General features: G+C 57.7%; 2 protein-coding genes across 3 annotated transcripts; both read right to left on the bottom strand.

The window, feature by feature from the left end:
• Nucleotides 1-1617: 1617 nt before the first annotated feature.
• TGFBR3L (transforming growth factor beta receptor 3 like) lies at nucleotides 1618-4922 on the bottom strand. Its single transcript, XM_037158907.2, has 7 exons — nucleotides 4853-4922; nucleotides 3862-3998; nucleotides 3470-3763; nucleotides 2720-2855; nucleotides 2455-2613; nucleotides 2179-2269; nucleotides 1618-1716 (listed from the first exon to the last, which is right to left on the bottom strand). The coding sequence occupies exons 1-6, from the start codon at nucleotides 4920-4922 to the stop codon at nucleotides 2202-2204; spliced, it is 864 nt and encodes a 287-aa protein (XP_037014802.2). The 3' UTR covers nucleotides 1618-1716; nucleotides 2179-2201.
• A 433-nt stretch (nucleotides 4923-5355) lies between these two features.
• Nucleotides 5356-15028, bottom strand: MAP2K7 (mitogen-activated protein kinase kinase 7). 2 transcript variants are annotated; one of them, XM_037158934.2, is made up of 12 exons: nucleotides 14829-15028; nucleotides 13049-13096; nucleotides 9941-10082; nucleotides 9697-9763; nucleotides 9474-9587; nucleotides 9267-9386; nucleotides 9007-9114; nucleotides 8732-8911; nucleotides 8536-8616; nucleotides 8284-8426; nucleotides 7676-7721; nucleotides 5356-7542 (listed from the first exon to the last, which is right to left on the bottom strand). In XM_037158934.2, exons 1-12 carry the CDS (start codon nucleotides 14950-14952, stop codon nucleotides 7408-7410), a joined length of 1308 nt encoding a protein of 435 aa, XP_037014829.1. In that variant the 5' UTR covers nucleotides 14953-15028; the 3' UTR covers nucleotides 5356-7407. The 2 variants fall into 2 exon arrangements, with proteins under 2 accessions (XP_037014829.1, XP_037014830.1); XM_037158935.2 differs by lacking the exon at nucleotides 13049-13096 and having other exon boundaries at nucleotides 14829-15027.
• Nucleotides 15029-15532: the final 504 nt, after the last annotated feature.

Raw genomic sequence — 15532 nt, 5'->3', positions numbered from 1 at the left:
AAGCGGAAGCAGACGGGGGCGTAGCTCTGAGAAGCGAGTTAGGACTTTTGTGGATGGGTTTGGTGGAGGCTCTGACATCCGTATTGGCTGGGACGAACGTGACACCCCCGCCCCCCCGCTCACATTTTATTTTATTTCATTTGTAAACTGGATCCCAGACTACAGATCTCGTGCCTTTTCTCCATTTCTGGACTGTCTTGTGAAACTCCAACAGTGGGCTTTGCTTCTGGAAGAAGGGTGGGTCCTGGCAGGAACAGCAACTGTCCAGTCAGAGCCAAGAGCCTGGGCTGTGGTGTCGCCCGTCCGTGGGGTCCTTGAGCAAGTGATTTAGCTGTACCCAACTTCAGTTTTCTCGTTTATAAAACAGAGCCCTGGCTGGTGTGGCTCAGTGTATTGAGTGCTGGCCTGGGAACCAAAGGGTCCCCGTTTGGATTCCCTGTCAGGGCACATACACCCCAGAAGGGGGCATGCGACAGACAAACACTTTGATGTTTCTTTCCTTTTTCTCCTTCCCTTACCTTCTTTAAACATAAAATTTAAAAATATTTTAAAATTTACTTTTAAAAGAGGGAGAGAAATATCAGTGTGTGGTTGTCTCTCACATGGCCCCCACTGGGGACGAGGCCCACAACCCAAGCAGGTGCCCTGAGTGGGAATTCAACTGGCCACCCTTTGATTCGCAGCCTGCACTCAATCCACTGAGTCACACCAAGAAGGACTATGAAAACATTTAAAAGATAAATAAAGTCATCTTGTTTTTGTCAATGCTCAGGGGAGGAAGGAGCTTGGACAGGAGAGATTTAAGGAGCTTTGTACCAGACGGAGAGGAGATTGGAGAAAAGGCCAGAGGTAGAGTCCCTAGCTAGGGCAGGGTTCAGACGATAAGAGTGGAGAAGGCCTGGATTTGAGAAACTCTTAAGAGGCAGGTGCTCTGGTGCCGGGATGGAGAAAGGAGGCAAGGTTTATTTAAAACAACCTCTGGACTCTGGCTGGTGTGGCTCAATAGACTGAGCACAGGCCTGCAAACTGAAAGGTCTCCTATTTGATTCCCAGCCAGGGCACATGCAGTTTTGGCAGCCCTGGTCTTGTGAGAGGTAATCAATCAATGTTTTTTCTCCTCCCTTCCTCTCTCTAAAAAATTTAAAAAATACAGCCCTGGCTGGTGTGGCTCAGTGGATTGAGTGTGGGCCTGTGAGCCAAAGGGCTGCGGGCTCGATTCCCAGTTGGGGCACATGCCCAGGTTGCAGGCCAGGTTCCCCAGTGTGGGATATACAAGAGGCAACCAAACATTGATGTTTCTCTCCCTCTTTTTCTCCTTCCCTTCTGTCTAAAAATAAATAAATAAAATATTTTTTTAAAAAAACACAAAAATTTAACCTAGTAGAGTCTGGTGCCCCTTTCTGTTTGGGACAAAACTCCCTTTGGTCTTAGCAAAAGGGCCTATGAGCCCCACTGCTCCAGCCTGGATCTCTTGCAGCCTGGAATCCTCCCAGTCCTGATGCCAAGCCTCCACTTCCTGCCCCCCACCCCAACCCCTGTGCACAAGCATACTTCAGAACTCTAGGTCAGACCAGATGTTTATTTTGAGCCCTGGTGGGAGAAGTGAGGAAGGCTGGGGGCAGGGTCTGGGCCTGTGATTCCGTGGGGTCCGAGGTCTGGTCTGAGGAAAGTCTGCCTGGTACAGCTCTCAACCTAGGAGTGCGCCATCCAGGTGTGCTAGGGAAGAGGATACTATGCATACTACTCAGACCACCTCCTTCTCAGCTGATCATTGGCCTCCCCCATCAGTATACACGCAGGAGTGAGGATGCTAGGTCTGAATCCTGAATTCTCGCCTAGTGTGGTCCTACACAGAGCCCACGGTCCACCACAGCTGACCCACTGCCTGCGTTCAAATCCCAGGTCCACCAAATTTTGTCACCTTTGATAAATTACTTCAGAGTGCCCCATTTTTAATGGGGGCTATAATAGTATCTATCTGAAGGTTTACATGAGGATTAAATTAGTTAATATATGTGAACTATTACACACTTGCCAAAAGGCTGAGAAGCAGTATGTGTTAATATTTAGAATGCTGCCTGGAACAGATCGGTGCTATTAAGTCATTATCATCACCTCCCTCCAGCTCTTTGGGCCCCATGTTACACCTACACCTACACACACAACACACACACTTACCTGCCTCACTGGGGTCTGGTGGGTTACGGGTTGCTAGGCGAAGCTCTCGGGGGTGGGCCAGGAGGTGGGGGCGCTGGACCAGAGAGGCAGGCTGCGGAGCAGTAAGGGCTGCTGAGTACTGGCCCGGTGCAGGGGCGCCCCCTGGGGGCTGCTGAGGGCATAACGGAGGTCTGTGGATCATCAGCCCCCACTGGCTGGGATCGCAGTGACCCGGGTCTCAAAGCATGGGAATGGGCTGGGGGCCTAGCGAAAGTCCAGGAAGGCCAAGATTGGTACCTGAGTGTGCACATACGAGGCCAAACCCGGCGGCCACCGCAGTGCCCAGCAACATGGCGGCCACTACCAGCGCCACCAGTGGTGCGGGCTCCAGGGCCACTGGGGTGGGCACTGGAGGCTCTGGACGTATGGCTCTGCTGGGGATGTCCTTGCGTGGCCCTGCGGAGAGTACAACGCTGAGACTGGGTCCACGCCCCAGCAGTCCTCCCCACCCGTTTTCTGGCCCCAGAGGACCCCCCCTCCCCCAGAAAGACTGCACGCTCACTGAGGGGTGGCCCACTGAGGTGTGGCCGTGGGACCGTGACCACGATGGGCTGCGTAAGCGTGTGCATGTGGGGGTCATCAGTGTCCAGACTCTCGCTGCTGCCACTGCCTGAGCATGCCTCATTCTGAGGCAGACACTGGAGAGGAGGGAAGGGAAGGGACAGGGACGTGAGGACCCTGGGAACCGGAGGCTGGTCACCAGGGCTCCCAAAAGATCTAAGTACATGGTACTCTTTGCAACCAGGAGCCCTACCACTAGACCCCTGAAAATCCAGTCCTTTGGGAGTCCCTGAGTCTAGCCCATAAGATATACAGTCAGCCACCCAGGTCCTGAAGACTCTAAATTTCAGTCCCTTCAAGTTCACACAACCCAGCTCTCTAAGCATCTAACCTGTGAAGTCCAACATTAACTACATAGAGATCTGGCCCCTTGCTGGCTTTCTTCATCCAACCATCTGACCCTGGAGGGGAACTCAAAGCCCCAGGCAAGGGGATCTGAGTGTACTGTCCATGAGGGAATTCAGTGCCCACACCCTGTCCCGAGGAACCCTTATGTAGAGCCCCATGGGCCCCTCGACCACCCTGTGCCCAGCCACCAGCCTGACACCCAGTCCCTACCCCCAGCTCCAAGGCACCCTGACCCCAAGATCCCCAAACTCCAAGGGGCCCTTCCTTCAGATGCTGGAAACGCTCTGGTCCAGCCCCTTGACCAGCCCCAGGAGCCCAGACTCCCTGCTTTGTGTCAGCGCACCGGCAACAGGGGTGACAACGTCAAAGGCACTGGAGTTTGGTGTGCTCCCCAAAGGCAGCGATGGCGGCTCAGCTGGCAATGTAAGAACTGTACAGAGGCATTGAAGACCAGGCGCAGACGGAAGCTGAAGTGGGCAGCCCAGGGTCGAGACGGCAGGAAAGTGACAGAAGAATCGGCAGGACAGCCGCCGTGCAGCAGTGCCAAGGCGGGCCCCGGGGCCGGCCTCGAGGACGGTGTCACCCAGCAGCTGTGCAGAGCCAGGCCCCAGCGCTGGGAGGGACGGGCCAGGGCTGCCTGGATGGGTTTGGGAGGTGTTATGGAGTGAAGTGTGGCGGTCAGGATCAACTGCCCCCACCGACCCACCCCTGGCCCTGGCGCACCCCAGTCCACACCTGCACAAACACGCGGCTGTCCGCCGGGACCTCGAGCGGCCCCACTCGGCACTGGAAGGTATCCTCCGCATCAGACAGTTCTAGTCTGAAAAGGGGTCGGCGCAGCCACGGCCTGGGCGCAGCTCGGAAAGGGGATACTGGCGAGTAAGAGAGAGTTGCAGAGAAGGGAGGACGCGCTGCGCCTTAGTCCCTTGGGTAAATGCTCCAACCTCCTAACCTGCTTTGGAAAATGGATACGGTGCAAGATTTACTCTTAATGCTCTGCTCCTCGCCTTGCTCAGCACCAGCTGGGACAGCATGATGTCCTCCTTGGGGACCCCTGGTACTTCACAGCCCAGCAGCTGAGGCTGGGCACCCCTGGGGGAGGGGAGCTCCCCTTTCTGGACCCTGATTTCCTCCCCCCGCAGTGAGTGAGGAAACTACAGACTGAAAAGGGGGTAGGGGCTACGGACTGCAGCAGGGTCGGCCTGGGGGCGGGAGTGTTGGCTCTGTCCTTCCCTAAGGGCACACAGGTGCTGTCATCAACGAGGGGGGTGTGGAAGGAAGGGGTAGGACAGGCGCTTTCCCACAGCCCTTCTAGCACAGCCCAAGCCCAGCCACCAGGTTCTGGGGCTTTTTGCAGCGGCGCCGGCGGGGAGCACAGACAGGGCTCTCCTAATCCCGGATGGCATGTGCAAGCAGCGCACACACAGACATACGGAGGTCTGCCTTCAGCTGGGTCCTTGTCTCTGACATGCAGGACCACCCCCTGCCCCACACATTCCCTAAAAGCATTTGCACAGCCTTCTCCTCCCCCCACCCCCAGTCTTTGCCCTCACCATGACTGCTGAGGACTTTGAAGAAGCTGGGGATCTTAGAGAACCTGGAAATGGGGGACAGGGATAGACCCCACCACTCACCCACCCCTTCCCACAGGCAAAGTACACGGGAGGCTGAGGAAGGGTGGCACAGGGCTGGTGCACGAAGGCACACGTCTCCCAGCCCCACATACCAGGAGGCCTACTGGGCGAGGCAAAGACCCCATGGAGCAGGACCAGCAGCAGGAGCGTGGGACACGGCATGCTGGACTTGCTGTGTCGTGTGGGTGTTGGGGGGTAGGAAGCTGAAGCACCAGCTCCAGCTGGTGGCACCCAGACCCGGCAGATGGCCCTGTCCTTGGCTGGGCAACCACTCCCCAAGCAGAGCGGGGGTGGCAGGCTGAGGGGCTGACACCAGAGCCCTTCCCCAAGGCCTGCCGGGAATTAAGAGCTCCTCTCCAGCAGGATATGTGGCTACTGGGGGTCAGGCGTCCCTCTACAGTACCTCATTGGTATCAGGCAATTCACTACAAAACCCATCTTGTCAAGCCCCAAATGTGCCTGTTTTCCTTTTGTGTAGAGACCTCATCCACCACCAGCATGACACCACTCCCCAGCGCCCCCACCCCAAAATCAGGGTTTACAGACCCTCTCCATACCACACTCTGCAGAGGCTCAGGTCACACCACAGACCCAGTGGAAGAAAAGGGAGGGGTTTTATTCTCAAGCGTCTAAGGATTTACAAAGGGTGTTTCATTTTAAAAAGGGAAGGGGCAATACTGGCAGCCTGAGAAGGGGTTGTGGGCTGGGCCAGGCTGCCCCAGTCTCCTGCCTGCCTGCTCAAACCTCTGCCTGGTCCACAAGGATGGCTGGTGACTGGAGACAGAGGGAGGAGAGGCTCCCCCAGGGCTCCCACTTAACACTGAAGGGGAGGGGCAGGCAGACACACACGAAACAAAAGTTAAATAAAAACACACCCGGGCAGCTGGCCTCTGGCTGTTGCTGGCCCTTGAACCAGCCACTTAACCTTGCGGTTACAGGCCAAAGCCTCCGGGGCTGGGACCCCATAGGGTGGAGCCCGGCCAGTTGGCCCACCACCCTGCCCCTACCCCTCACAAAGGGGACTTGGGCAAGAGAGGGGCCATCTTCCACCCTCTCGCCTGGAGGGGGGGGGCAGAGAGAAAACGCAGAGTACTTTTAAACATGCAGCCTTTTGTGACTATGTTAGGAGAATGACAGGAATCGATAGGGTGGAGAGAGGTTACAGCAACGTCTAGGCTGAGTCTCAGCTGTTCCAGCCATGTCCAGGGAGGCTCCTCGCCTTGGGTGCTGGTTGGTTTTTGTATGTGTGTGTGTGTGCGTGTTTTGTCCACTGATTTGCATGCATCACCAACAAAAGAAGGAAAACACCCCCCTCCTGCTCTGGCTGCTGCAGAGGGGCTGGGGGGTGGGGCCCCATGGGCCAGCTTCAAGGTGGGCTAGAGGACTGGCCAGCTCTGGGGGAATCAAGGGGCACTGTGTAGGCGGTGACCGCCTTTAAATGCCTGGCCCTCAGCTTGCCCCATCTCTGTCCCTGTCACACGTCCTCAAACCCCCACATCCATTTCCTGTACCCTCCATCCCCACCTCCCATCCTCCACTCTCCCCTCCCTGCTACACCTGCATCTCCTGCCGCCCACCACACTCCATACCCACCCTCCCTGAAGGCCACCCTGCGTGGCCATGGCCCCGTGGGCTCCCTCTGAACTACCTGAGGTCCTCAACTCATCCCAAGCTGTGGCCAGTCTCCAGCCCCAAGGGAAAAGCTCCTGTCCCCAGGACCCACTTTTGGGACTAGTTTCTCCAGGTCAGGCTGACAAGGCACAGTGGCCCAGACCCCTGCCTGACTCCTGGTCCCAGCCCTCCAGTGCCCAGGGTAGGTCGTGGGCTATACCACAAGCAGCTAAACATGACTTTGGTAAAAGTTTCTGAAGGTACCAACAAGCCCCATGAGAACAAACTCTTCTTCCTCCCTCCGTCCCCCAAACACCCCACCAAGTACAATAATTTACAATAAACTCCAAAAAGGACCCCCTGAGTTCAAAGAGAGAGACAGACAGATAGAGCGGGCGCGCACACACGCAAGAGTGCACAGCCTGGGTCAGCTGCAGTCAATGCCCAGACTGCCTTCCTGGGATGAGGATGCCAGCCAAAAGACTCATTGCTCACCACAGACCTAAGAGGACCAAGGGGTCCTATTGTGGGTGGCAGAGCCTGGTCATGGGCCAGGAGAGAGGCAGGAAAGGAGACAGGGAAAACCAGAGAGGCAGCAAGGGATGTGAAAAAGGGAGGTGGAGACAGAGCGTGTGTACCACAGAAGGTGGAAAGGGCAGCATGGGGCGAGTGCGGGACGATGCAGGACAGGTGACTCTCTCCTGGCCCGTGGTGGCCACCCCAGCCCAGAGGTTACGACTGAATAAATAGTGAGTCTGCTCTCGATCTGCTGTCTTCCGTTCACAGTGTCTGTAGGGGGACTCGTACAGTCGGCTGACCCCCGGACTGGAGGGGTTAGGGCCTGGCGGTCCCATCTGTCCATGGCTGCTGGGTAGGGAGTCAGGGTTGGGTTGGCATCCCATACTTTGTCCTCAGCCCTCAGCGGCCTTCCAGTTCCCAGGTCTCCCCTGGTGGGTAGCTGGGTGGCCAGGTAGGGAAGAGGGGGCCTGTGGACACTTCCCCGGCCCCCATGGTGGGACTGGCTGCCACCATGCAGCTACCTGAAGAAGGGCAGGTGGTGTTGGTTTAGGACTCCACTAGTCCTCGGTGACTCAGTCTTCGCCATGACATCCTTGAACCAGGATGCCACATCCACCTCCAGCGTCTCATAGTGCTTGATAAAGCTGTGTTCCTGCAGTGCCCAAGAAGGGTGCTTAGGACAAGGGCAGCTTCCCTGCTGGCCCCACCCAGGCCCTGGGTGTCCAGAGCAGTGAGTTGTGGGGAGTGAGGCTGGAACAGGGTAGGGAGGGGCTTCAGATACTCACAAGTAGCTTATTGTACTTTGGTCTCTTCCTGTGATCTTTAGTAAGGCTGGAAACAGAGAGGAGAGGGAGGTGAGGAGCTGGAGACAGGCCCCGCCAGGCCACCCACTGAGCCAGGGGTCTGTGAAAGCTGTGGGAAGGAGCTTCTGTGTCCTCCCAGCCCTGTGCCATGAGCTGGAACACCTCAAAGGACCCAGGGCCTGCACTGACCTGGGTGGGGGCCTGAACTGTGTCATGAGGTCCCAGTAGGAGGAGTTCCCCAGAGAGAGAATCCAACATGGACATCCTGCCTATGTAATTCTGCTTGTTGGTGCAGAATGCTTTGAGGCCTCTGACCTCTGCTTGTTTTCAACCTCCTGAAGTGAAGCCCATGGCCATCTAGCCAAATGCTCTGGAGCCAGCTGTCCCCTCATGACCAGTCTGAACCTGGGTCATGGCTCCTAGGGCTCCAGCCCCTGCCCTAAGCTCCTTCTGGCCCACAGCTGCCCAACCCCCATGAAGGAGGGCTTGCCATTCCCCTTGGGCCCCATGGCTTCCCCACTGCCCTGAGCTCAGGCCACCCCTGACCTGCCCACCTCCTCCAACAGAGCGCTGGGGTAGAGGCTCCTCACCAGTCTTTGACGAAGGACTGAAAGTCCCCTGAGAAATCCATGTGGCTGGGCAGGAGCGGGGGCTCTTCCTGCAGGACCTTGGTGAGGACCTCAAAGTCCGTCTTACAGTTCTTGTAGGGAAACTGTCCTGTCGCCAGCTCCACCTGGGGAGAGATGGAGGGCTGGGTCTGCCAGGGATAGGCCTCTGTCCCCCCAGCTGTCCTGTACCCCAAGAACGGGTCAGCCCAGCTCTCAGGAGGGACGCCAACTCACCAGGGAGATGCCCAGGCTCCACACATCAGCCCGGATGTCATAGTCTGGCTTGGTGGGGTCTGGGGGGTCAATGCGCTCAGGCTATAGGGAAAAGATGGGAGAGAGTAAACAGGGAAAGGGGAGAAGGAACCCCTGTGGCTGGGGCAGGTGCACCGCCCAGGCCCCCAGGTGGCCCGACCGCCGGACCCCCACTTACTGCCATGTAGGCAGCACAGCCAGCGCTCCGTGTTTTGGCCTTGGAGTCAACAAGGCGGCCACTGATGCCAAAGTCGCAGAGCTTGATTTGGCCCCGCTCGTCCAACAGGATGTTGGAGGGCTTGACATCCCGGTGGATCACCCCGTGCTTCTCTTTCAGGTAATACAACGCCTTCACAATCTTTGAGGAAAGGAGAGGGTGCTGTGACTGGGTCAGGAAGGGGGTTAATGGGGCCCGGGCAGCCAGCCTCAGCCCCTGCCCATCTGGCTACTCACCGCTACCGTCATCTTGCCCAGGATCCGCTCAGGGATGGGGCCCTGCATCCGCTTCTTGAGCTTCTCAGCACAGGTGCCCATGAGCTCCATGGCAATGAAGACATCTGTCTGCAGGGGCAGCAGGCATGGCTTTGGGGCAGCTGTACCCTCTTGCCCACCCCCATCAGAGGAAGAGGGCGGTGGCTCAGGGGCAGGCTCAGAGTGGTAAGGGAGACTCAAGGAAGTGGGCAGACAAGCTGGGACACGGCAGTCAGGCTCACGTTAGTTATGAAGGTCCCAAAGCACTGCACGATATAGGGGCAGTCGTGGCTCTTGAGTACCACGTCCAGGTCCATGAGGATCCGCTTGTTCTCTTCCTTGTTCCCCGAACGTCGCATTTGCTGTACGGGATGGTGTGGGGAGGAGAGGAGACCCTAAGCACCAGACCTGAAGGGCACGGAATTTACGTGGGTGGGGTGGAGGCTCACCTTCACAGCAATGATGTGGCCCGTCTTTCTGAAGCGCATCTTCCACACTTGGCCGCAGGTACCACTGCCCATCTCCCCCAAGTTCTCCAGGTCGTTGATTTCCGCCTGGTAGCGCTGGTGAGGAGAGTTGCGGCTGGGGGTCTGCCTAGCCTCTGTCCCACCACACAGACCCAGCCTTGCTGAGACCTGCCCACCCCCTGGAGGCTGGGGGGAAGGGTGGTACCTGGCCCCCGATGGTCAGGTAGCCTGTCTGCTTCATGATCTCCTGCAGCTTCTGGTCAATCTCAATACTGAAGGAACAGGGAGCACATGTGGGTGGAGGGGTGTCCTAACCAACTTGAGGCCACCCCAGCTCCCAACAGGCAGGGATTCCTACAGATTTCACCACCCCCTCCCTGGGGCCAGCCCAGAGGCCCTCCCCCACACTGAGCTCCTACAGGTCAGCTGGCCCTGCTCTGAAGGCTCACCTCTCCATGCTTCGGGGTGTGAACAAGGTGGACGGGAGCCCCAGCATGTGGCGGGGCCGTGTGGGGGGCGTAGGTTGCTGCGGGGAGCTCTCGGAGGATGGTGAGCGGCTGCCGCCATCATTGGCCAGTGGGAGCTGTAGGGCTGGGAGGAGGTGAGAGCCAGGGGCACGCGGGGGGTTAGTATCCAGCTGGCCCCACCTCCGGTGCTGACACTCTTGGGGGCTAGGGACCTTAATCTTCCCCTCCCAGGCATCTTCACATTGGCTAGCACAGCCTCCTGCCCAGCTGGGTGGGAAGAACTGGGATCTGCCCCCTTGGCACCACTCTCAGGGTACCTCTTCCATGCCCCTGCTCTGGAAGTAGATGGAGTGGGCTGGTTGGGAATGGTGGCCCTCAGAGGCTGAGGGTTTATGCCCAAGTCTATGCTGCTAGTGTCATGAGGCCTGACGGTGGAGACTGATGGTATCCCTCAGCCAGGCACCCTCCCTGGCATGCCCCCTTTCCTCCCCACCTGTGCCACAGTGCCCATGCTTGGGACCATGTGAGGAAGGACTGCCTGCTAGGATCGGCCTGAGATTTGGTCTTGTGGGCTGAAATGAACTTGGCTGCCCAACCAGAGTAAGGCAGGCTGCCTTAGGGAGACAATGGGTGAGGGACCCAGACTTCCCATGTCCCATGTTCTGTTCCAGAGCCAGGGAGGGCCACCCTCTGGGCAGCAGGTTCATCTTTGAGCTTCCCAACCTGGCCTTCAGAGCTGGGGCTGACAGGGACGGGACGGGGACAGGATCCCAGACTGGGCCTGTGTGTTGATGATGGAGGGTTCCGGCTGGTGCCGCCCCTACAGGACTGGTGGGATTTGGAAGGGGTGCTGGGCCAGGCAGGGGTTTGGTTCTTTCCAGCAGCCTGCATGCAGATGGCTTGAGCATGCTGCAGGCAGCCAGGCAGGCAGGCAGGCAGGCAGTGGGCAGGCAGGGGACACCCCAGGACAGGCAGGGAGTGTTAGGGGATGGGATGGCAGGAGACAGACAGACAGGAGCCAAGACTGGGGCCCAGCTGCCCAAGACTTGGGTGCTACAGAGACAGGCCAGAGAGGCCCAGACAGGAGAGCATGTTTGCTGAAGGGCTGGGAGCCTCCCTTGGCTGGGCTGGCAGCAGGAAGGAGGAGCAGGGGCCACTGTGGCCCAGAGAGGAGACTGACAATCCTCCATTGAACCTTCATCCCCCCTGACCCGGGGTCCTTGGCTGGGAAGGGTACTGGCTACAAGTGCCGTTCCAGGTACACCTTGCCATGGAGAGCAGGCCTGAGGCCTGCTCCCAGCTGATCCCCCTCCTCTCTCCACACCTCCTGCCACAGCCCACAAAGTCCTCTGGCAGTTCTGCAAGCACCTGGTAATGCGGGCCAGTGACCAAGGGGTGTACTTGAACTGCTGGCAGTTGGGCAGTTTCCTTGCTTTGTTGGTCCAGGTTCCTGATCCCAGCCAGAGTGCGGGGGCAGGTATATGACCTTGGCCTGCAGGTTCTAGAAAAGGTGCGGGTGCTGCAAGGGCCTGGCAGCAATAAAGAGCTTGGGGGACCACAGGGACACAGCCAAACCCAGCATCCTTGACTTCCATGCCCTGCCCCATCCCGGAATGTCCTTGTACCTTGGCTCTGCCATGGCCCGAACCATAGCGCTAAGCCCCTCTGCCCCACACTCAATGGCCTCACCTTGTACTCCTACACCTGGATCCTCTTGAGACACTTCCAGGTTCTCATCCCAAGAGGTATCTCAACCCCTTTTCTGACCTGCACTGTCAGCTCTCCGGGGAGAGGACCACATTCCTACTCTTGAAACACTTTCGTGCCCCATGTGTCTCCTCCCTTTGCGAGTTGCCCCAGAGCCTCAGAAAGGGCTGCGGGCAGACAGAGGCTATCAACAGCCCTGCAAACTGAAGCACAGTGGGACGTGAAGTGGCTCGAAGGGAGGCAGGGTGGGGAGAGTAGAAATACATAATGTCCCAGCGTGGTCACTGAGCTGGTGATGGGCCAGGAAGCAGATCAGGAGAACAGAGGGAGAGCATGAAGATAAATGAGAAAGACAAAGATAAATGAATAAGAGAAAAGGTGGGGACACGAGGGCATGCGGCTATCTGGAGCCACAGGTTGTCAGTCAGCATACATGCCCACGCACATAAGTCATGGCAAAACCCCCACAGCAAACAAGTAGACGGTATAACATGGGGCCCCCACCACCATCTTACACATACACACGAGGTTGTACACATACAACTGTCCAACCTAGTCCCACTTACCAACAGGACCAGACCTCCAGCCTGGTCAATCTCACAAAGACCCAAGCATGGGCTCGCCCTGTACACATCCATTCCCAGTCCCACTGGCACCTGCACTCAGGCCTTGGCAGGGCCATTCCTCCACCTCCATTTGCACACCCCTCACCCTCGATGAGACTTTGCTCAAACCCTCTCATCTCCAGAGGCTTGCCTCAACCTCCCTACTACAGCACCTTCGCCCCTGCTCTATTCTGCCCTCAAGGCTCATAACCTCCTCTGCTCTCCCTGACCAGGAATTCGCTCATTGTTCCCACCCCAAGTCCACCCCTAGTGCAGCGTCAGCTGCACAAGGAGAGGAATCTGGTTCATTTTATTCATTGTTGTGTCCCTGGAGCCTGGAGCAGGCATAGCACATAGGGGCCATGTTCCCTGAATTGTTGAAATGGATCTGTAGGCACAGCTGATGCACTGATCCCATTTTTCTCTCCTTCTCACCACACACACATGTACACACGTAGATTCTCTCACAAGTGACACACTACCAGTCAGTGAGGGAGCCCAGTTCCTCCTCCAGGGAGTCCAAACCTGCATCCAAGAGGATGGGAGAAAGGCGAGGTGAGAGGACACAGAAGAGGAGGAAAGGCAGGCCTGATGTGGCTCCCGTGGAGGGAGAGTGAGAATTCAAGGAGATGTGTATGTGTGTGTGCGCGTGCACACACACGTGCATACACACAAACACACACAGCACAGAGGAACGGGGAGATGGGATTCTGCGGCCAGGGCAGCGGTTAGGTCAATGGTGCAGATGTCCAAGCAGCAATGATAAAAAGGCTGGTACCTGCTCGTTGGGACGGGGCAGGAGCAGGGCTTAGAGTGATCACAATAACTGGATGGGGAGAAGGAAGAAAAAAAAACAACACCACGATAAATCACAACAGAAACAATTGATTTGTCCAAAAGAAAAGAAATCAAATCATAATGAGGAGAAGGGGGAGGCGCAAGGCACCAAACTGCAAAGATGGGTAGAAACCAACAGATGGGAGGATGGAAGGATGGATGGAGCTGACACAGACACAGATGCCTAGAGTGGGGCTCCTCAAGGGCCTGCCTGCCTTGGGCCTTGCCGTGCCTCACTCTGCACCTGGGACAGCCACCCTCATAAGGCACACCAGGCCCCATACCCAGCCCTGTCTTGTTCACTTGGGCTGGGGTGGGGGGAGGGAAGGGCGGCACCACAGATCCAGCAGGGACCTTCCAGTCCTGGCTGGGCTTCCTGCCCCAGGGTGTGTCCAACACTGGCATTGCTATGGGCTCCCAAGAGACCCCCTAAGGGAGGAATTCAAGCTGACCCAGAGAAGGAAGGAGGGAGGGAAGGGGAGTGGGCCCTACACACAGACAGGTGGGTGTCAGGCTATGAAAGTCGGGCTGGGGGAGTAGGAGGTAGTCTGAGTGCCCAGATATCTTCCCCCTCCTGCTGGGCAGACCCCACTGGAACCACATAAGTTACAAAGTCAATGAGAGAGAATACTGGGGAGGGCAAGAAAGACACTGAAAGCATGTGGGGTGCTGTCCATCAGGCCTGCAGGGAAGGGGGAAACTTGATGCCCTTCAGCTGAGAGGATTTGAGAAGAAAGTTCTATGGGACATAATAAGACGACTAAATGTGGTCATGGTGATCCCAAAGCAGGTGGGTGTGTTGGGAGAACCCTTGATTTCGGATGCCAGGAAAGTAGACGTTGAGATGGTGGGATGAGAGGATAGGTGTATGAGTGCTGGGATGCTAGATATCACCATACTGGCCTCAGGTGTCCCCAGGCCAGGTGGGTGAGTGTGTGGGGAAGAGGAAGTCACCTGAGTCCAGATGACAAAAACTCCAGGCTAGGGGTTGGGTGTGTATTTTTCAGAGGCTGGACACAGTCACCAAGATGCTGGTAGTGAAACTGGTCAGAAGAGTATAAAGAGGCCTGGGGTATGTGAATAGAGTGGGGGTCTGCTGAGCCCAATGACAGTCTGACGGTAGAGTAGGGATCCCCAATCACAGGCAGGGAGTGGGAGAATCACTTGGTCAGAGGAATAAAGAGGGGTTACATGTGGTCAAGTAACCTCAGGGGTCCCCAGGCCAGGTGTTGAATGCATGAGTGGATCATCCCTTGAGCCCTGGTGAGGACCCAGCAGTGGAGAGGGTAGGAGCTTCTTAACAGTCACTAAGATGGTGAGAGTGGAACCAACCGAAAAGGGTTGGTGAAAAGGGTTGTGTGCGTGTTTCCAGGGGACCTGGATGTAGTCAGGATCGAGTGGAGTAGGGTGATAGAGGCCGCAGATCACGGTGATGGGGGAGGGTCACCAGGTGGGGGTGGTCCTCACCTGGAGCCGGGTAACTAGCCTCCCGGGACCCATAAGGGGAAATCCCCCAGGCCGGGAAAAGGCCGCCAGGAAGCCCGCCAGCCCCACGGCCCCGGGGTCACCGTGACCCTCTCCACGTAGGCCGACAGCTGGCGGGGGCGGTGAGGATAAGCAAGCGCGCCCCGGAAGCGGGGGCGGGGCTTAGGGCGGGGGCGGGGCCTCCCCCGGAGCGCGCCCCGCCCCGCCCGCCCCCTCCCCCACGCCGTCGTGCTTACTGGGCCTGGGCCGCTGGGGACTGATATCTAGGTTGAGGTCGATCCTCCGACGGGCCTCGCGGTTCTCCTGCTTCAGCTTTGCTTCCAGGCGGGACAGCTTCTGCTCCAGGGAGGACGCCGCCATTTTCCCCGCCGCCGCCGCCACCGCGCACCTCCCCACCGCCCGTCAGCCCGGCAGACAAACACCGCACTGCGCTTGCGCTTGGATGACCCCGCCGAGCCGCCGTCTTGTCCCGCATGGCGCATGCCCGTGGTGCGCACCCGCTAGTCCAAGAGTGAACCTCCGCGCGTGCGTGCCTCAAGCCAAAGGGATGACGCCACCTAGAGCTCGCGGCTGGCAACACGCAAACCACCAGCTGAGATGCAAATGCGCAAATTTCCAATTGCGATGATGAGCCGCTCAGTGTGAAAACCCTGTTCCCGATTCTGCAGAGATTAATAGTTTGGGAAAGTGACGCTCCAGTGTTCTGGAGGGGAAGACGAGGTCTCACGCTTGCTGTCTGCTGCGCGTGTGCTGGCCGTTTCCCACGGCGGTGCCCCGAGTGGCTGCCTCGGTTGTGTTCTCAGTCTCCTCTTCACTGCTCTTGGCTGGGCCCTTTCTGGCCCCTGCTCCCTCTCAAGACTCCTTTCTCACTTTGGGCATGCTTCATTAGGATCTCTGTTTTGCTTAATTGCTCCCTCCTCATCCTAATTAAGCACCCATG

This window comes from Artibeus jamaicensis, unplaced genomic scaffold (genome assembly GCF_021234435.1).
Source record: "Artibeus jamaicensis isolate MK-2021 breed Jamaican fruit bat unplaced genomic scaffold, CSHL_Jam_final contig_648, whole genome shotgun sequence".
Taxonomy (NCBI): Eukaryota; Metazoa; Chordata; class Mammalia; order Chiroptera; family Phyllostomidae; genus Artibeus; species Artibeus jamaicensis.
This window is presented reverse-complemented; position numbering and strand designations above follow the sequence as displayed.

Excerpts from the sequence above, each read along its gene's own strand:
- MAP2K7 (XM_037158934.2), bottom strand. The coding sequence starts at position 14,952 with ATGGCGGCGTCCTCCCTGGAGCAGAAGCTGTCCCGCCTGGAAGCAAAG. Across the intron at positions 8,912-9,006 it reads TGGGCAAGATGACGGTAGCG|ATTGTGAAGGCGTTGTATTA; the intron begins GTGAGTAGCCAG and ends CTTTCCTCAAAG. Across the intron at positions 7,722-8,283 it reads CAGTCCTTCGTCAAAGACTG|CCTTACTAAAGATCACAGGA; the intron begins GTGAGGAGCCTC and ends CTCTGTTTCCAG.
- TGFBR3L (XM_037158907.2), bottom strand. The coding sequence starts at position 4,922 with ATGCCGTGTCCCACGCTCCTGCTGCTGGTCCTGCTCCATGGGGTCTTT. Across the intron at positions 3,764-3,861 it reads ACAGCCGCGTGTTTGTGCAG|GCAGCCCTGGCCCGTCCCTC; the intron begins GTGTGGACTGGG and ends AAACCCATCCAG. Across the intron at positions 2,614-2,719 it reads CCTCAGTGGGCCACCCCTCA|GGCCACGCAAGGACATCCCC; the intron begins GTGAGCGTGCAG and ends TACTCTCCGCAG.